The sequence below is a fragment of the Arvicola amphibius genome, chromosome 1 (genome assembly GCF_903992535.2).
Source record: "Arvicola amphibius chromosome 1, mArvAmp1.2, whole genome shotgun sequence".
NCBI classification, from domain to species: Eukaryota; Metazoa; Chordata; class Mammalia; order Rodentia; family Cricetidae; genus Arvicola; species Arvicola amphibius.
The window spans coordinates 150,428,144-150,448,270 of NC_052047.1; the positions used below are offsets into that span (position 1 = coordinate 150,428,144).

The following is a 20,127-nucleotide window of genomic DNA, read 5'->3' on the forward strand; positions in this document are numbered from 1 at the left end:
TTTGTTTGTTTGTTCTTTTTTTTCTTTTCCTTTCTGCTTCCTTTCCCTTTTCTTGGTTTTCCCTCTCCTTTGGGTTACTCTCGCCCCCAAGGGTGGGGCCGGCTCTGGTGGAGCCTAGGGAGGGGGCCCCTGGGAGAGGAGGGGCCCAGCATTCTGTCCCTGCCTCCCTCCTTCCTGTTGGATGTGGCTGCTTGCTGGGGTCTCCTGAGAACTGCATAATTAATTTCCTCAAGCCTTTGGACTGCGCTGCCTGAGAAACCTACTGTCTTTCTAAACTTTTCCAAGGAAACTTTGATAACGAGCGCCTGGCGATTGCTAGACAGAGAATCCCCTACCGGCTTGGTCGAGTAGTAGATGAGTGGCTGCTCGACAAAGGTAATTAACCAGATTAATTAACTAATTAACTAACTAACTAACTTTAAAAACACTATCTTAGAGGTGCAGAGCTCTCTCCCCCGCCCCTCCGCTCCTTTGTCGTGCCCCTCCCCAAGGGAAGGGACTGTTGTCCGGGCAGGATGCTCCCTTCCGCCCCCTGCGCTCTGGTGCTGAGAGGTGGTTTGGGAATAGGAAAGAGACAGCCTGGCGTCCTCCTAGACTGACCCTTGAAAGATGGCGGTGCCCTCGGCACGTGCTGAGCTATGACATCGGCAGCAGGAGGGGACACAGGCTAGAAAGCCGGGTCCCTCTGGCCAATTTCACCTAAGGGATTTAGTAAAGGGCCACCGGGCACCTAAAGGTGGGAAGGGTTTGGGAAGCAAGGAGGGCGGAGCCAGTGAAGGAGGGCTCAGCAGGCGATACTGAGGGGAAAGGAAGAGCTGGAGCCTCTAAGGCCCTGATCTCAGGCCCCTTAGAAGTAGTGCAGTCTGATGGGAGAAAGGGAAGGCGCGGTGCTCTCTTAGGGATTCTTTGACATTTCTGCCGCTTGCCTGATGAGGAAGACAGAGTGGGTCCCTAAGAGGCCCTTTAGTGGCAAGTGAGATACTGCTATGTGAGAGGGAAGGCTTCTTGTCACCAGGGGAAGTTGGGGGCCAAGGGCATAGCAATGTTATTCCCGTTGGAGGAGGGGCGAGCTCTGTACCTCTAAGGCTAAACTCTAGTGGGGAGCAGAAGTACTAAACCACCACTTAACCAGCTGATAACTGTGCTCTAAATGTCCATGGGACTTTCCCCAATAAAATTCCCCAAAGTAAATTCCAGCCCCTGAACCCATGGGGCCTAAACACGCTGATAACCAGATGTGATAAACCCACAGCAGGACACAAAAGTTAAAGGGACTGCAGCAGACATGGCCAAAACCGCAGCCCCCCACACTGGGCTGCTCTCTCCAGCGGGGCGAACTTTAACCCTTTGAGGCATTCATGACAGGTGGGGGCAGAGGCCCTGGCCTCCTCTCCTTTACCCACCCTCCCCTCCTAAAATCAGAAAGGCCAAGGGAGGAGCCTGGGCTGAGGCTGGAACAACTGTGGTACCCCCCACCCCCAGGTAGGTAGGGAGAGCCTGTTAGAGAAGATGACTTGGGGGGCCCTGGAGAAGGGAGGAGCTCCTTGGTCCTCACTAGTGGCCACCATACCTCCTCTTTAAGTCTATGTTTAGTTTACTCCTCTAGAAGGAGGAGCTCACTCTTAGTGTGATCTTTGGCCCAGTATTGACCCTGTGAGCCTAGCTCCCTCCTTGGTCTTGGCTCAGCCCACTCCATCTGCACCGTGAGAAGAAGGCAAAGGCTGTTCCAGGCCAGGCTTGCACGGCCTTGGAGGGGATATTTTCTTGTCAGTTGCTGGATACAGTAGGGGCTCAATAAATGTTTATGGAATGGTTCCACTTTCCACTTCCGGAACATCTGGAGCAGCAGACCCAGGGGGTGCCTGGTAGTAAAGAGACCTGCAGCCCAGCTGGTTCAACTTCCAGAAGTCCATGTGGAGATTAGTTTGTAAAGGCTCTGAGAAGACTTTCTGGGAAGGCATTCACTAACGGAGAATTCATCTGGCCCTTAGGACCCTTCTCCCTTTGTTCTCATTAGAATTCTTAGGCAGCAGCCTTCTGCCTGTGTGGGCTGGACTCCACCATATGTAAGGAAGCATGGCTGTTGGACGGGGGCATCTTTGCTTGAGCCTGGGAGGAGGAGGGTGCTGGGGGAGGAGAGTCTGAGTAAGGGGGCTGTGGAGACACTAATGACACATCCTCCGTTGGACAGACGTTTGGGAGTCCTGGAGAGCCTGTTTCTAGAGAGAGTATGGGTCACACGTTGGACTGTCTCAGCCCAGGTTTGGGGGGCAGGGCTCACAGATTTCTAACTCTAAACAGATCTCTAACGAGGCACTAACCTGAGGCTAACAAGGTTTAAGGTAGGCCTTAAATGAAAGCAGCTGAAGGTCCGTGGGAGAGTGGGGCACAGCCGTACTCCATCTGCCCCCTCCCCAATAACATCAAAACAAAAGTTAAATCTAAACTTAAAAATAATATCTTTTCTAAAAAAAAAAAAAAAACCAAAACAACAAACTCAGAGGGTTAAACTGACCCCCCAGGTTCACTAAAACCAAAGCAAGCAGCCAAGCTCCCTGCAGGGGCCATTCAGAGGCATATAACACCGCCAAGTGCAAGGCCAGGTTGAAGCTGGAGCAGTTATATTGGCTGTCAGCAAGCCAAGCAAGGTCCCTTTAACATTTTCCTTTTCTGGGCTTGTACATCCATACTGGGGGAAGGGCTGTGCTCCTAGGGCTTGCCCCAGGGCAGTGGCTGGGCAGGAGAGGCTAGACAGCCTAACCCAGCCATCACAGGGCGCTTATGGGTGAACCAGCCCGGAGCAGACCCACACTCTCTGTTCCCCATCTTGTTGCTTCCTCTCTGCTCACACTTACCAACTCTACCTTGGCCTGGCAGGACTCCCTCCTGTCTCTGTCTCGGCTGCCATGGTCTTCTGCTTGGAGGACACCATGGCTTGGGGCTGGACATTGGGAGGGATGTTTGGGGAGAGCAGAGAGAGAAGCCGGGGTGGAACTAAAGGATAAGGAAAAGGGCTGCTAGCCCCGGGGAGGGATCAGAAAGGGGGGCAGATGCAGATAGAGAGTCATGTGCATTGGTGGGAACAGGGGTGACCAGGCTCCCTTTCCCAGCCCATGTGTGTCCTGGCGACCCTCTCCTGTGAGGGTCCCACGTGACCAGGCTAGGGGCTCTGGTTAACAAGGACTTTCCCTTGGTTGTCTGCCTCTTCTTCATTCCTCCCCCATCCACGTGCTGGCTTCCTCCTGGCTTCCACCTCCTCCCCTTGCTCTCTCCACTCTCCCATCCCTTCCTGGCCTACCTGGACTGCCTGCCTCTCCTCTGTCTGCTCCTCCCACCCCATCCTCAACCCAGGACGCCAGATGACCATCTTCAACAGCCAGGCTGCCATCAAGATGGGGGCCGGGATCAGGGCCGCCCCTTCCAGGGCCAGGTGTCCTGGCCCTCTACTACAATGGGCTCAAGGTACTGGCGCTGGCTGCCGAGAGCGACCCCAACGTGCGGACCGAAGGCCACTTACGCCTAGTAGGAGGGGGCCGTCTGTGCTGCTCAGTGCAGAGACCACTGCCACCACCCTGCTGGCTGACATGGCCACCACCATTCATGGAGACCACCACCACCATGGCCACCACACCACTCGCCGGGGCCGCTCCCCCCACAATGAGGGACAGCACCACCCAGGTGAGACTCCTTCTGGGCCTGGGAAGGTTCAAGGGGCTTTGGAAGTGGGATGGTTCTGGAGACAGCTCCTTCTGACCTTCTTGTCATGGTGATGGTTTAGGAGAAGGAGGCCCTCACAGGTAATCAGCGATATTGGCCATACAGGGGTGACCACTGTTTCTAGGGGGTCCAGAATTGAGGGAAGTTGATTGGAGAAAGCCTACACATCCTAGCCTGCGAAGGGAAATCTGCATGCAGATGGAGGGAATAGAAGAAGAGGGTGACCATTCCAGAGCTTAGTGGGCCAACTGGAGTTGGATGGTGGCATCTTGGGCCGAGATTGACAAACTGGAGTGGTGACATGCAGTCTCCCAGGGCAGAGGCTGGTAGAGGCTAGGAGCAGCCTCTGCCTATGATGGAGTCTCTCTGGGTGACACAGGCCAAGGACTAAGTTCTTGGCCTTCACATATCTTCTCACATGACTTGGAGCAAGAACCAAGCACCTCAACTGGCTAGGCCTCTCTCCTCCTCCCTGGAGTGTGCTCTGAATGGCCGTGTAGAGTTCCTTGTGCCTTATCTACACACACAGCCATCTGGCAGTTCAGGAGCTCCCAGGATCTGGTTGGAATCTAGAGGGGGCCACACCAAGGGCACAAGGCTCTGAGCAGCAGCCAGGTCTGGTTTTCTGGGTGTGTGGGACTGCCCAGCAGCTAGGTTCCCTAACTGTCACCAATGCCTGTGCTGAGTACTGGTTATGGAGGGCTTGAACCTGTCACAGTGACCTAGCTGGGCCACCTCAGCTCCACAGTGCTTCTGTTTCCCTTCCCCAACTGTCACTGCTTTGGCTGTTGAGCCTGCAGGCCCAGAAGAATCTTGGGGTGTCCATGAGGGACATTCTCCCCCATTCCAGTCTGTCTTCAGCTTCCCCCAGGGTTAGGATGCTGGGTTCCAAGCTCTTCCTTCTTCCCAGTCTGTCTTGTAGAGATCCTGGGCCTGGGCTGGCTAGAGAGAGAGGACACTCTAAAAGGCTCCTCTGTCTTCGGTGCCCAGAGAGCTGGGGGATCTGAATGCCCAGGGGCTTTTCTCTAGAGAGTGGGGAGCCCTAAGAGGAAGGCCTAGGCTCCCCTGGACTGGCTACCCCGCCCATCCAGGCCTTCCAAATCACATCTGATCTTAATAGAAGAGGGTTGGCAGACCAGCCGTGTGGGAAGAGAGTGGATAGCCCCAGAGAAGATACTGGGTGCCGGTGGGGAAAGAAAGGGGGCAAGGACGCAGCAGGGAATAAGAGTCCATGACTTGTCCTTGGGCAAGGGCTGTTGGTCTAAAGTGGAACCTAGGGAGCATAGGATGGGGCTTTCTCACCCTGGGTTCTTGAGCCTCCACCCTGGCTCTAGTCTCCCAGCCTCCCTTCCTCCTTGGACTTTGGGGTCTCCCTCTGTGGCTCTCTTTCCTAACCCCCCTGAGCTTCCCCTCCCCCTCCGGCTCACTCATCTCAGGGATCTTCTTTCTTTGCAATCAGGAGGAGAGAAAATGCTGACAAAGTCGACTCCTGTTGTCCATGGCAACCATAGCCCTAATTATTGTGCAGAGCCTGGTTCTCTCTGTGGAAGGGGGTTGGGAAAGATGAGAAGTGATGGGATGGGGAAGCTGGAGATGGGGAACCGCTACAGTCCCTGATCCCCATCTCTGTGCCTGGGCCTCTTCCTTCCACCATGGCCCTGCCCCAAGCACCCTGGACCCAGGTATGCCACCGTGCAGCCCAAGTGTGGCATCCCATCCCCCGCCTCCCCAGTGTAAAGGACTCAACACATGTCTGATCCTTGAGAGCCATGGGGAACCTAAGGCTGGCTGTTTAGTATCTTTTAGCATGGGCCAAGTCACAAATGATGAGAGGACTGGGCTGGCTTTGGGTTTCTTTTCTGTGCTGCCCCCCACCCTGGGAAGCAGCTGTGAGATCTGCTCACCCACTGGAACCCTCTGTTTCCCTATTCCTCCCCTTATCCCCACAGAACACAGATGACCCTCCTGGTGGCCTCGGCTGAGTGTCCAAGCGATGACGAGGACCTGGAGGAGTGTGAGCCTAGTACTGGTGAGTGCCTTTCCCCCCTCCCCCGCCCCGGGCCCCTGCGACGCTGCTGGGGAGGGGGGGCGACTGTCTGCCACCTGGCCCCAGCCCAGGGTGTGCTGCAGGCTTTAGCTCTCTCCTGCAGTCCCTTTGTAACTCAGAAGACCCCAGGTCCCTCACATGCCCTCTAACAAGGTGCCTTTTGGTGTCCCATCCTTGGGGATAGTGAAGTCTTTAGCTGGGCTCCTAGGGGTGGAGAGCCAAGAGGAATTGGGAGAAAAGAGGGATATGTGGTTGTAGAAAACATGAGGAACTGCAACTCCCATTAGTTCTGGAATGGGAGGTGAGGAAACTACAAATTCCCACCAGCCTTTAGGTCCAGAACTACAACTCCCATCAGCCCTGAAGATTGGCGCTCTCTTGGCCATTCATTGAGGTCTCTGTTGGTGCTCCCTTGACCTCCTGCTCAACCTCAGGGACTTACCTGGTGTTCTTGGAAAAGGGTTCCCAGGTTGTCAGGCCCAAGGTGTGCGTTGTTCCATGGAACCCTCTGTATCAGGTCCCAGGACGTACAGTCCCCCTGGGGAGATCCTAGCTGAGGTGGCTGTAGGAGAACAAGCTGTGGGAAGGGCTTCCTGAGCTGTGGTGACATAGGACCAAGGCTACAGCTACAGAGCGGAGCTGAGCAAGTTGGGGGGTGGGGGCGCTTTGCATGCTGAACTGAGAGTATGAGAGTCAGGTGGCCAGGTGGTTGTTGGGCAGGTTGGCAGTGGCCGAACAGTGGGGGATGGGCACTGGGGGCTGAGAGCAAAGACTGGACCTGACTGAATGTGGCTGGTGGGAGCTTCCCATTGGGGAGCACAGGCTTGGCTACAGGCCTGGATGAGCCCTTGGGAGTAGAGGGGACACCCATATCTCATGCTTGGCTTCCCAGAGAGTTCTCTACATTACCTGGCCATGGTTGTACCTTGGGCTAGAAGTTTCAGCAAGGCTGGGATAGGTGCATGCAGGAATGAAGGAGGCTGTGAATCCGACCTGGGGTCAGGAGGTATGTGGAGGGCCTATCAGCTCCAGAAGAGACCACTGAAGCCGAGGGCCAGGCTGCCACCCAGTTAGAGTGTGGGTAGATTGGAAACAGTCATAGACAGGGAGCCTTGGGGTCCTGGTCACAGACCAGGAGTGGAGACCCTCCATACTACAGTGCTGATGCCCTTCCCTGTTATCCCTCTCGTTCTCAGCAGTTGCAGAGCTGAGTGTGGTTTTTTCTGTGGTCTGCACAAGGGGCAACCTGGTGGGAAGTGCCACTTCTGGGCAGGAAAGCATCTCTGTCCACAGTCAGGGCTTGTGTCTGGGAGCAGATGCTCTCTCTGCAGGAGGCCCCTCTTCTAGGAGCCACCCCTCCTCCTCTAACACTGCAGACCCTTGGGCATGAGGCCTGTCCACAGCACCGCCCAGCACTGTCTTACCCATCAAAGCCCATGGACAGTGACTGGGATTCACTACAGCCGGCTTTGCCGTTAAATTGTTGCAAGGAATGACATCTGTGAGAATTCTAGGGTAGGGAATGCCATGGGGAAGGGATGCAGCCTCACCTTTCCTCTGGGACACAAGCTCTGTGGATGATAGATTTCTGCTCTACCCCTCAACTATGCACCACACATGCGCGCCGCACACACACACCACACACACACACACACACAACATGGCTGGCCGGGGCCGTACCGGGAGGGTCTGATGTCCCAGCCAGGATCTATCTAGGAGCTTGGGCTCCTACAGTGTGCTCTCTGGTGTCCTGAAACTATTTCAGGCTTTGTTAGAATAAGAGGGAATGGTGGCCCTGAAGGGTTCATCTGCCCCAAGTCAGGACTCCCAGAAATCACTGACCGCTGCGCCATTCTTCTGTAAAAAGAGCCACCATGTGAGGGGAAGGTAATGGAGGCGAAGGAGGACTGGAGACTGGGAGTGGGGAGGGCTGGTATGTGGCCAGCTTTGAAAAGAAGCCCTGATGGCAGCAGGGCTGAGTGGTCATCGGCATACCAAGGGCACTCACCTACATCATAATAATTCATAGCTCTGAAATGCCTACTGTCCTCATCTCCCCATGGGAAGCCAGGCAGGGGATCAGGATGCCTTTTGGGTGCCCTGGCTGGCCTGGACCATGTTTCACTGCCCCTCTCGTCCTGGCCTCCCCAATCAGAGTCCACTTTAGGGCTCCAGGATAAGGAAGCTTCGCAGAAGCACCAGGGGCTGGCTAGTGAAAGGCTGCCCAGGGTCTGACCCTAGGGTGTCTCGCCTCCCTGCTTCCGGATTTCATCCCTGGGTGGGCATATGGACCATGGGACCATCCCTGTTTGGCCTGTCCACCTCTCCCCATCCCTTCCCTTCACTCCAGCCCCTCCACAGACTCCGAGTCCTGTTCTCTCTCCTGCTTAATGAGCCTGTCATCTAGTACATTATTCTCTCAAGGCTGGAGGTTCAGTCACACCGAGTATTGTTAGAATTTTCCCTAGTGGGAGTTTCTTTTAAGAAAGGACACACACCCACAGTTGGTAATGTGGCATACCACGCTTGCTGGCCCAGCTGTCCTGGCGTATACATTATATTTCCAGCCTGGCCCCTGGCAGAACTGTGGACTTTGTACCCCTGAAACAGGAAGAACACAAAGACTTATATCCACAGAGGCATAAATCCATATGCACACACATGTGCTCTGGCCAGGGAACACACACACGTACACTCATATAACACAATCACACACATATCCTGGAAGATCACATATTGCCCTCCACACACACACACACACACAACACCACACACACACACACACCATGTAAAGTGCAACCCATTTACACCCAGATCAACAGAGGCACATAGATGCTTGATCCAAAGAGGTCATGTACATGCACCAGATAGATGCCCTGAAACCCAGGTACAGCCTTGAGAAGTCCAGAGAAAACAAAGCTGTTATAGATTGTACACAGTCGCCTGAAGCATGCTGTGTACCAGAGGCACTGAGTGTCTCATGTGTATGTGTAGGCTTCCTGAACACCCAGAGGTGCCTCCCAGCTGCTGGCCTGCTCAGCCCCTCCCACAGAGAGTCACACCCGCACGTGCGCAGCTGTACGAAGGCACCCACAACTCAGGGCTGTGTGGAAACCACACGCGGAGACCCACAGAGGCAGCTCTCACCTGCTCACATCTGTCCATGCATAGACATGCTCTGAGGCAGCAAACCTCATACATCATGCACTCGGGGGAATGCACTGTGTGGTTCAGACCTGTGTGCATGCTCACCTGACTCTCAGAGTACATGCCTTGTAACATGTCTTGAACTCATGCTGTACATCTATGCTCAGCTCACAAAGGCATTTATCTGTGGACTGAGCCACCTGTGTAACACTCGTTCATGTATGTGTACAGACCACGGTCCTACATACACGTTCGGACTCCAGATGTTCACGTATTTCCTAACCACAGATACAGCATTCGTGGTTAGGCATGGAGCACACTCATGGAAGCATGCACACACATGTCTCTTCCACAGAAGTGCCCCTCATGTCTGTGTGCACAGGTGTCATATTTCTGTCCACATGTACTCAGCAAAATGCAAATGTCCATCCGTGGAGGGAGGTACTCATGGACCTACATATGTGTCCCCCACAGAAGGTATGAATATGTACTAAGACCAAAAGAGCATGGGTTTGTGTTGTCAGAGGGGACGTCAGTACTCAGATCCCAGATATGCATATGTATACATTTGTTTATCTTCATAGACCTGCACCCCCACACTGTCCTCAAGAGAGGGGACCTTGAGAAGCACATCCATACATGCACATACACACACATTTAGAATGAGACTCTGTGAGGCATATGTACACACACACTCAGTCTCACAGATATGTACATGTGTATACTCCACAGAGACACACATGTTGGACATACAGAAGTATGTCCATATTCACTCAGACCCCAAAAGGGGCATACACACACACATGCACACACACACATGCACACACACGGGCCTGAAATGGCCCACACAAATGCTCCAGACACAGGTGTATCTGTGTGCTCAGTGGTGCGCATGTAGCAGCACACAGATGAGCACACACTTATCTGCAGACCTGTATGGCATCTGCATACTCAGACCCAGTGTCTGCTGTGTGTTCCTTCCCAGGGGTGTGTACACAGCCATTCAGATGCACAAGACACACCTACATGCCCAGGGTCACCCAGTTCGTAGCTTAGGAGCGTGTGCCTAGGAGAGTGGAAAACAGACTTCCTATGCATACAGGTTCACATGCGACAGATGGACACTAGTGTCAGCCTTTACCCTACACACACCTCTCCTTAGTGCCACCCCACCCAGGAACGAGACCCTCAGAGGGACATGCAGGCCTCATCCCACAGGTTACACAGAAGCACGTGTCCGGATTCCTAGAAGCTTCCAGAGTGGCACTAGCTGGTATAATGGACACCCCACAACCTCTGAGGTTTAACAGAGACCTGCAGTCTCTTTCCCGGAGTTGTGAACAATGCTTCTGACTGATGGGAGCTTGTTCTAGTAATGACTCAGGGCCTCATCTCCTTCCATCTTGTGTCCGTGTCATCTTTAACTCATGGCTTCTTCAAGGTGCAGGAATGAGCAAGGGCTCGGAAGCCGGAGGTTTCCATGGGCTGGGCCCGGAGAGGCTATTCCAGCCCATATTGCGTTCCAAACCTGTAGCTCAGTCCTGGAGCCACAGCTGAGCTTCTGAGATGGCCAGGAAGCCACCACCTTATTGTGCTCCTATGTAGAAGCTCATACAAGTTTGAGGACCAGCTAGAGAATGCTTTGCCTAAATCTAGCCTGTCTGGTCACCAAGAATCTATTTCATGTTACGTTCTGTCTCAGAATGTCCCCTACTCTGCCATTCCAAGAATGACAAAAGTCTTACGCCAAGAGCTTGTCCGTAGGGGATGGTGACTTTCTCTGATCCACCCAGACCTGCCTCCTCTGGTCTCTAGACTATGAACTGAAGTGAATATTTATCCCACTTCTTCCAAACACACCCCTAAAGTACAGTGATTCTGCAGAGGTAGCCCCTATAACACAAGCTCATTCACAAAAGAAAAGAGGTTGGGTGTCATGGTGAGCACCTGTAAGTTTAGCAACAGGATTGTAAATTCAAGGTCAACTGGAGTATATAGCGGGACCTTGCCCACTGCCACCTCCAAAAGGAGGTAAGGCTAATGAAGCTGGGCAGCACTGGTGGTGCCAGGGTCCATATTCATGCACACAGCACACATGCCTCAGCACAGGAGAGGAAATCCATGCTTTGCTGGGCCGGCAGGCTTTTCGGCTGCTGCTCTGCCAGGCAGAATGTCCCCATCCTTATCCTCCATGGCCTTTCACGGGTTTGGGGAGAGATGTTCTCCTTGGCTGTGTGTAGTGCAGACACATCCCACACTAGCTTGCACATCTCTGGTGGCTTCGAGGCTTAGTCACGGCAGCCCACCACCACAGCCCTAATTTATCCACCCCCATGTCTTCTCTTGTTTCTCTGCTCCTACCTTCGTCATAGTGCCATGACTGTCCTTGAGGACACTTTAAATGGTAGGTGGGAGACCACTCCTACTCTGGGCAGAAAAGACCCTCTCTCCTTGAGAAGGTCTCTCTCATCGACCCCTGAGACCCTTTCCGTCTTTACTCCTGTGTGGGACTGGGAGCAATGGCTCTTCTGACCTCTGCAGGAATCACATGTCGAAGATTGGCGCCTTCCTTCCCTCCGTGCCTGCAGGGATAGCCAATTCTTGTTTAAGTTTATATGGTAACATGTTGCCAGAAGAGGAGCGTTAGAGCTGGCAACCCTGGGCCCTGTCCTCATACTTTAGCACCTCAGCCCTGGCAGATTGGTACAAGCAACATTGTACCAAATCTGCCTCAGTGGCTTGTGGGTCTTTTATCTTTCCTGCCTCCTTTCTTTCCTTGAATTGTCCACTTGAATGCCATGGCATTTTGTTACCATGACATTTCATTTCAGGGGCCAAAAGTCTGTATATAAGGTAATATTTGTCCCTATAACAGATAAGCCCTTAATCTTAGTGGTTAATGGAAGAGAACTTTCTCACGCAGGTATACCCTCCCTGGGCTCGGCCCAGAAGGCACACTAGGAACCCACATTCCCTCCATCTGTGGCACCTAGTGTGGAGGATGGAACATCGAAGACTGTTAGGGACAAAGAACTGGACAGGTCCTAATACTTAGCAATTGGGACATTCTCAGTAGCTAGGGATGCTGGGAAATGTAGTCTATATGTCAAGGTTCAGAAGGAATATATTTATTTTTTATGGGGTAGTAAACTGCTTGTGCTCAGAGTCACGGCGTTTTGCTTGCATATTCGAGAGACACATCCACATGGTGTGTACACAAAACCCATGCCTCAAGCTTATAGGCAGCAGACACAGAGATCCACTCACATGCACACATCTGCTCACACACACTCACACACACACAGGTGTCTCCGATCCATGAAGGTTGATGTGCTTAGGAGTTTATGCTCGTGGATGTAGAACCGCATGCGCATCTTTGTAGGGGGTATGCATCTGAGAGTGTGTGCTCACATACACGTGTCCATTACCCTCCCATCAAGTAGCTCATACTCTTCTGACCCTGAAGCCACTCTGGCCCTGCCCTTGCCATGCTGGCGTTGCAGGTGCGGAGGGATATCATCCTTCAGGCTACAGCCCACAGTGGCATACTTCTCTGCTAAAACAGGTGAGTAGGGACGGAATCTAGCCAGTGCTCTGCTTGCTTGGCAGTGTATCCTGGGCCCTGATGTGGGCTGGTGTCCACCCAGAGGAGAGTGGCTTTTCTCAATATTGTGGCCATGTGACTTGCCAAGTCATGGACCTACAGAGCTGTATCTATATGGGCGGGGGGCTGCCTTTCGCCTAATCCACTGAAATGCTGTCGTTGCTCCTCAATAGCTTGGGCAAGGCCCTCAGCACTGGTAGATGGGGTCTCAGCCACCAGAAGTCTTAGCCTGGGACATCCTGAACCTCAGATCCAGATTCTAAGGTGGGGGTAGACATATCTTGACTGGCTAGAAATTGGGGGTTCATAGGTAGATTTTTTTTTAGACAGGGTTCCACATTGTAGCCCAGGCTGGCCTCAAACTCATGGACTCATGGTGATCCTCCTGCCTCAGCCTCCCGAGTAATGGAATTAACAGGTATGAGCCCACTGCACAGAGCTTTATGGGTAGATTTCAGGCTCCTGTGCCTTTGTGGCCGAAAGGTCTGGGCTTACTTGTGTAAAAGCCTGTAAAGGGGGAGCGCTGGGCTAGAAGAGGCTCCTGGGAATGGCTGCTGGTGTCCCATCAGAATGGAATTCTCTAGCAAGTGGGCTCAGTGCGCGTAGAAATTCATTTCCTTGGGATAAGAAGAGCAGAGGGCCAGTGGGTTGCAGCTCTGATAAGCATGCACTGCTGCAGCTGCCAGAAGTGAGGGGGGCTAGAGGCTGCCTGCCATCTTTGTCCGTCTGATGGCTGCAGGAGCCACAGTCTTCTGTTGGTCTCCCAGTGATGCAGGGCTGATCACAGGACCCACAGCATCATGAGTCACCGCGAGTGTTCTCCTCGCTCCAAAGCTCAGTGTAGGGCCAGCAGTGGGACCATCCCTGTGAGAAGCCTGTGAGGCATCCTCCCTCGCTCAGACCTTGATTCCTCCCCAGGGTGAGCTTTCTTGATCTCTCTGGGACCAGTGCCCCAGGGAAGCCCATACATTGACTCCAGTGCCTCATGATCTGGCCAGGTTTCATGAGGACCATGTGGGAAAGCTGTACGAGGGTCTCTGTGGCCTGTTGCTTTGGAGAAGGTTTGTGTGAGGGTACCGCACACATGGAAGTAGTGTTGGAGAAAGACGCTGCTTTGCAAAGAGCACTGGTGGAATCATGGGAGATATGGCCACAAACCACGGGGAGAGAAAAGCTGGGAGAGTCCCAAGGGAATGGAGACTGAGCCAGGGGAGGCTGTGGGGCCTGGAGGAGGGAGAGCTAGAAAGCCCGTGTGTCCCAAGGACTAGTGAGTTGGGGGTAAGTGGCTGTGGGAGTGCCACAGGCTGGGCAGGAGATGTGTGGTCCAGGCCCTCATCCAGTAGGAGGCAACAAGTTGGTAAAGAGCCAAGATCTGTGTCCTGGCCATTCTAATGAGCTGCACTCTAGGGAGGAGTAATGACCCTTCCCTGTGTTCCTAGCAATGGCCAATCATTGAGGATCAGAAGCCATGCTAAGGAAAGGTTTGACCCTGGAGTTCCTGAGGGCACTGGTAACTCAGGTCTCCTGCTGGGAAGATGGAAGGCCAGGCTGAGGGTGGAAACCAGACCTGAGGGCAGGGAGGAAGCAGCGGCATGCCTAGCTTTCAGCTGTGCCTGTTGCCCAAGATGGCGGAGCAGGAGGTTATCTGTAAAGCTCAGCTCAGCATGTAAAAGGCACTCCCTGCTTCCCATGTACCCGATTCATCTCAGAGGGACTGCCAGGGGACTTGTCATTCACTTCCCCTCAAAGAGCAGAAGGACCTCAGCTCCGTGCCAGGCTTGCTGCTGGCTGCTAGTGAGTTTGACAGATGGGACCCCAGGCCTTTGGGCCTTCCCTGGCAGCATGTCAAACCTGAGCCTCCAGGAGCAGAGGCTGTCTACTGGAGTCAGCCTGGAAGGCGAGGCATGGGCTGGATTCTGAGCATGTGTGAGCTATCCGTAGGGGAGCCTGTTCTAATAGAAGGCAAAGGTCAGGAGACAGCAGGTAGTGTGAGCAGAGAGGGCCCGGATGAGCTGAGGATTCACGCAGGGAGGAGAGCCTGCTGTGATCAGGCCCATGACGTCACTACTTGAAGGGCCAGGAGCTTTCTGTGCGCTGAATTTGCCCTTGTGCAGAGATGCAGACTCTGGGAATGGGAGGAACATGGGAATGGAGGGTTTGCACTAAGTTCCTGCATAGACTGCAAGGACCCACAGGTCAGGCCTTGATCAGTCTGATGGTCAGCGCTTTGGGGAAGGACATGTCCCTCGCACAGGACTGGCATTTCACTGGGTCTCCAGTGATGGCCAGCTGGTTGAGGATCTTAAGCCAGGCCAGGGTAAGTTTTGACCCGGATTCCCCCAGCCCCTAGTGGCTCAGACTACGATGGAAAAGGTAGAAGGCAGAGCTGATAGAGGTGGGAGACAGACAGAATGTTTGCTAGGCTTGACCTGGATCTGGCTGCCCAGAACTTGCCACGTTCTTGAAGGTGACCTCGAACCCCTGATCTTCCTGCCTCCACCTCCGGAATGCCGGAATCACAAGCACATGCCACCATGCATGGCAATACCTCTAGCTTTCCCTGAGGACTGGGCCCCAGTAGGGGTGGGACTTGTCTATAGTTACATAGCAATTCAGTTGATGCTCATGTAGCCTTCAGGCTGGGTTCTCAGGTGAGCAACCTTGCCAGCCCCTTGGAGGTGTGGGAGTGATGGTCCAGGCTTTTTTGGTCCCCTTCCTAGCCCTGGAAGTCACAGAAGGGACCAGTTAATTTGTTCATCCTCCTTACTTGGAAGCTCCGCTCTCTCCAGGCCTCAGTGTTCCCATTCACTAGAAGCTGGGGTTGAGGGCTGGGGTGACTTAGTGGTAGAGCCAGATTGATTTGACTGGCATGCATGAGGGTCCTGGCGTCCCACCAGCGGAGCTCACGTCCAGCTGCTTGCAGCATCCTCCTGGATCCACGTTTCATTATGGCTCAGTCTTGTGGAGACCTAGGAGCTCTGCAGCTTTAGACTTCCAACTACAGGAGCCTGAAGGGAAGTGCAGCTTGGGAATCTGGGCAAGCTTTCTGCCTCGGTGACACGGTTTGGCTGTGGCCTCTGTGAGATTGATTGGGGCTGCTGGTGAAGGGCCAGCAGAGGGAATGAGAAGTGGAGTCAGCCTGAAGGCTGGGGTAGGCAGAGCAGAGACACCTCTGGCCGCAGGATCTGTTAGTGGAAGCCCTGGCATGATTAGCACAGAGGATTGTGGGTGGAGACACCAAGTAAAGTACTCAGGTAGGGATGGGGTGTAGGTTGAGCCAGAGGTAAAGCCAGAGAGGAAATCTTCAACTCCATTCCCAAGAAGCCCAGAGGCAATCTTCAAAGCCAGAGTTTGAGCCCTCCTTCCAGCCTAGCGCTGACCCATCTCTTCTGTCTACCAGAGGGTCAGAAGCTTGCAGCACTTTGGTTAGTGAAGAGGCGCAGGAGGCTGATGGGAGTTGTAGTTATTGACCCAGAGACGGATGGGAGTTGTAGTTTATGCCCCCTGAAGGGCTAGTGGAAGCCATAGTTCCCGCCCATGGGGAGCTGATGGGAATTGCAAGTTTCTGTCCAGGGTACTTGAGTTTTCAGACTTAAAGGGAAGACTTACCCACTCCCACCACCAGACCTTCCCCACTAGTTACCCTGGGCCCTATTTTAGCCAGTGTGCCCCTCCCAGATGGCTGTGTATGTATTTCTTTTATTTTTTTTGCTTTCTTCTTCTTTCGGTTGTTTTATTATTGTTTTAACAATAATAAGAGGGCCAGAGGCAGTCATAACCTGGCCAGGTTCTGGCGGTCCATGGGGGTTCTGGGGAGGGGGTGGGGGGAAGTCCAGTGGGGGTCAGAGGTGGAGGGTGAAGAAAGTGAAGCATTAGGTTTAGCTCAGACATCATGTGATGCTCGCCCCTCCCACTCCCAGTCCCCCCCCCCCCACCTCCATGTTTCTTCTGAGCTCACACCACCTCCCGAAACCCTATGGAACAACCCCCAGCTTCAGTGTGCCTGATCCTCCTCCCTGCCTACTGTCCCACACATGCGTTCCCATCCAAAGTCTTCTCTCCATGGCCCACGGAAATTAGCTCCAAGGCCCTGCCCATAGCCAGCCCCCTCCCCAAGAACTCACCCACACAGGCCTGCCACCCTCCCTCCTTGCATGCCCCCTCTACTGACCCTTCCTTTTCCCACGATGGCACTGAGTGGTACCACTTCCCCAGCCCCAGCCTGCAACTGTGCGAGTTTTCAGCCGTGTGTTTAGTGAGGGGGAAGAGGGCTCTAGAGAGGGAGGAGAGCGAGTTTTCTGGAGGAAGCAGGCTGTCCAGAAAGTAAATCAGGGAGGGAGATGCCAAACAGATAGACAGAAAACGTTGTACGGAAAAGTTGTTTTTTCTTATTTTTTTTCCGGGAGAACCCGCTTACACAGCTCTGTTTGTAATTTTTTTCTTCATGCTAAAATCACACGGCCTATTTGTTGATGTAAGTTGCCTGAATTCCGTGGTATGCTATCTTCTTTTTTAAAAACAAAAGCAAAAAAAAGCAAAAAGAAATATATAGAAAAAAACCCTAAAAGATATTGTTGTTAGGTTTGTTTAAATGCTGCTGTTGTATGTTTTTAAAGCCTTAAACCAGTAGAAAAAAAATTACGTTCTTTTCATTTCCTTTCCTTTCTGTTCCGTTTGGTTTCTTAAGACGAAACAAAAAGACCAAAATCCAGAGCACAGAGCCCGCGCGTGGGGTGCCCAGGGCATCCGAGCCGCAGCCCGCTTAAAGCGCAGGCGCTGGCCGGCTGGCGGGCGGGCCCGGCCCGCGCTAGTCTCCGCCAAAGCCGATTGAACCGATTTGGGTGTGAGGCTGTTGTTTCTCTCTCTGTGCCGGCCGCCCGCGCCCCGGCCCCTCGCTGACGCCCTCTCTTCTCTCTTCTTCTTTCTTCTTCTAGGAGGAGAGTTAATATTGCCCATTATCACGGAGGACTCCTTAGACCCCCCTCCCGTGGCCACCCGGTCCCCCTTCGTGCCCCCGCCCCCTACCTTCTACCCCCTTTCTCACGGGCGTGGGTGCCACCCAAGACACCCTGCCCCCGCCCGCCGCACGCCGCCCGTCCTCGGGGGGCCCGTGCCAGGCTGAGCGCGATGACAGCGACTGCGAAGAGCCCGTGGAGGCCTCGGGCTTCGCTTCTGGGGAGGTTTTTGACTCCCAGCCTCCCCCCACGGACGACGAGGACTTTTACACCACTTTCCCCTTGGTCACGGACCGCACCACCCTCCTGTCGCCCCGCAAGCCTGTGCCCCGACCCAACCTCAGGACAGATGGGGCCACGGGCGCCCCCGGGGTGCTACTTGCGCCCTCCGCCCCAGCCCCCAACCTGCCTGCGGGCAAAATGAACCACCGAGACCCGCTGCAGCCACTGCTGGAGAACCCACCCCTGGGGCCCGGGGTCCCCACGGCCTTCGAGCCGCGGCGACCGCCTCCCCTGCGCCCCGGCGTGACCCTCAGCCCCCGGTTTCCCCCCGTTTGCCCACAGCCAACCCTACGGGGCCGGGGGAACGCGGCCCCCCGGGCGCGGTGGAGGTGATCCGCGAATCCAGCAGCACCACGGGCATGGTGGTGGGCATCGTGGCGGCGGCGGCGCTCTGCATCCTCATCCTTCTCTATGCCATGTACAAGTACCGCAACCGCGACGAGGGCTCCTACCAAGTGGACCAGAGTCGAAATTACATCAGTAACTCGGCCCAGAGCAATGGGGCGGTGGTGAAGGAGAAGGCCCCTGCTGCCCCCAAGACGCCCAGCAAGGCCAAGAAGAACAAAGACAAGGAGTATTACGTCTGAGCACCCAATCCAGGCACCGCGCCCCACTGCCAACTGCTCTTCCCGGGAGGGCCCGGGAGGAGGGTGCGGCCCTCTCCCTGCAGGGGGACCTGGAGACCCTCTCCCCGGCTGCCTCAGGCTTCTCCCATGAAGAGGAAACGCAAAAAAGAAAAGGAATATAACTATGTGCTCATCCCCTTCCCTCCCACTGCCCACGGCACCGCACTTCAGCTCTGGGGCTGGCTGTCCTTCTCAGCTCTGCACCGTCAAGGCAGGGCACGTGCTCACAGCCCTGGGTTGATTTATTTTTTTAAGGGGGGTAGTTTTATTTTGGTGGGGCTGGGCGGGAAGGAAGGCTGGGGTTTTTGTAAAGTGTCCACTGCGCCGTTTGTTTATTTCTCTCGGAGTTTTTCCTTTCTCCCTGTTCCTCTGGCCTTCCTTCTCCTTCCCAGCCCTTCTGTCCTGGTTTAGGCTTGCTGTTTCCTGTCCCTACCCTCCTTCTCATCCCCTCCTCTTTTCTTTTTTATCTTTTTTCCTTCCTTCCTTTTCTTTCTTTCTTCTTTTTTTTTTTTAAACTTTCGTTTTCTCTGCTTCTCTCCCTTTGGGTTTCCAGAGACGCTGGGAGGAGGGTGGGAGGGTGAGACCAGAGCAGCCCAACTTGGGTGGCTGGGTCCGGGCAGTGGGGTTCATTCTCCTAGTGCCCCAAGTCCCCTCAAAAGGAGAAGCTCCTGCCTGAAGTCACCCAGGCATAGGGCTTGGGCCTGGCCAAGGCCTGTTGTGTGTGTCGCTGCCGGGCAACGTGCATTTCTGGGAAGCCACTGGAGGAGCGGGGTGGGGGGGGCGGGGGGAGGGGAAAGGCAAATGCAGATATATATTAAAAACAAATAATCGAGGTACCAGAGCTGCGGTTTGTAGCATCGGCTAGCTGCAGGTGTAGGGAAGGGAGGGAGCGAGGCTGTGTCTGCGGATGGCTGGGGTCACTTCTCCGCCCATGGGCTCCCTGCTCCCCCAGTTTTTTTCTCTTTGTTAACAAATGTGTCTGAGTCTTGGAAAACACCCCAAACCCGGAAATGTGTGGGAAAAAGAAAACAAAAACTTTCCAAATTCCACCAGTCCTGTGTAGTTTGTTCTGGGATGTGTGTTGTTAGGTGCTGGATCTGAGCCTGGTCAGGGCCTCAGTGGGTGCCCCTGATTGTCGGTAAGTTTTCTTTGATTATTTGTGTGTTTAGTATGAGAAGATGTATGACCTTAGAGGTCATCTTACAGGGAGCAGTTCTCCGCTTCCACTCCGTGGGTCCTGAAGATGGAATTCAGGTTTCAGGCTTGGTGACAAGTGGCTTTGCCCACTGCACAATCACTGAGCCATTTCGCTGGCCCGGTTTCCCAGACTTTCCAACTTCGAGTTGAATACCACATCGGGCTGTTGGACAACTATTCTGTGTCTCACATTAAGTCCCTGTTGGGCTGAGGTGGGGGACAACCTGGGGCTTGTGTGTGGTGTTAAGGGGATTGGCATCTGACTGGGGTTGCATGACCTTGACTTCTCAGATGGTAGGTATGTAGCAGCCACTCACATGGCACAGTCCCTTCTGGTGGCCAGGGTGGCAGTGGCTAGCTAGTTTCTCGGTGCTGTTGACTTTGCCTGGCTCTGCTTCCCACTTGTAGCATGTATGCCATCTCCAGCTCCTGAGTCCAGGTGTGGCTCTCTGTGAGCTTGGCCTCTCCTTGGCCCCCTGGACCTACTGGCTTCCAGTCCTGCTTGTCCTCCGTGCAGCAAGTCTGGGAGCCTGGGATGATCACTGACTCATC

At 54.2% G+C, this 20,127-nt stretch overlaps 1 protein-coding gene across 1 annotated transcript in view; it reads left to right on the top strand.

Moving 5' to 3' along the window:
* The window catches only part of Nrxn2 (neurexin 2), a 102,786-nt gene extending 84,447 nt beyond the window's left edge, over positions 1-18,339 (top strand). The window contains 11 exon segments of the mRNA XM_038327354.1: positions 286-375; positions 3,352-3,390; positions 3,393-3,436; positions 3,439-3,526; positions 3,529-3,599; positions 3,601-3,678; positions 5,667-5,678; positions 5,680-5,746; positions 17,450-17,547; positions 17,549-18,016; positions 18,019-18,339. Coding sequence (XP_038183282.1) covers positions 286-375; positions 3,352-3,390; positions 3,393-3,436; positions 3,439-3,526; positions 3,529-3,599; positions 3,601-3,678; positions 5,667-5,678; positions 5,680-5,746; positions 17,450-17,547; positions 17,549-18,016; positions 18,019-18,339 — 1,376 coding nt within the window.
* Positions 18,340-20,127: the final 1,788 nt, after the last annotated feature.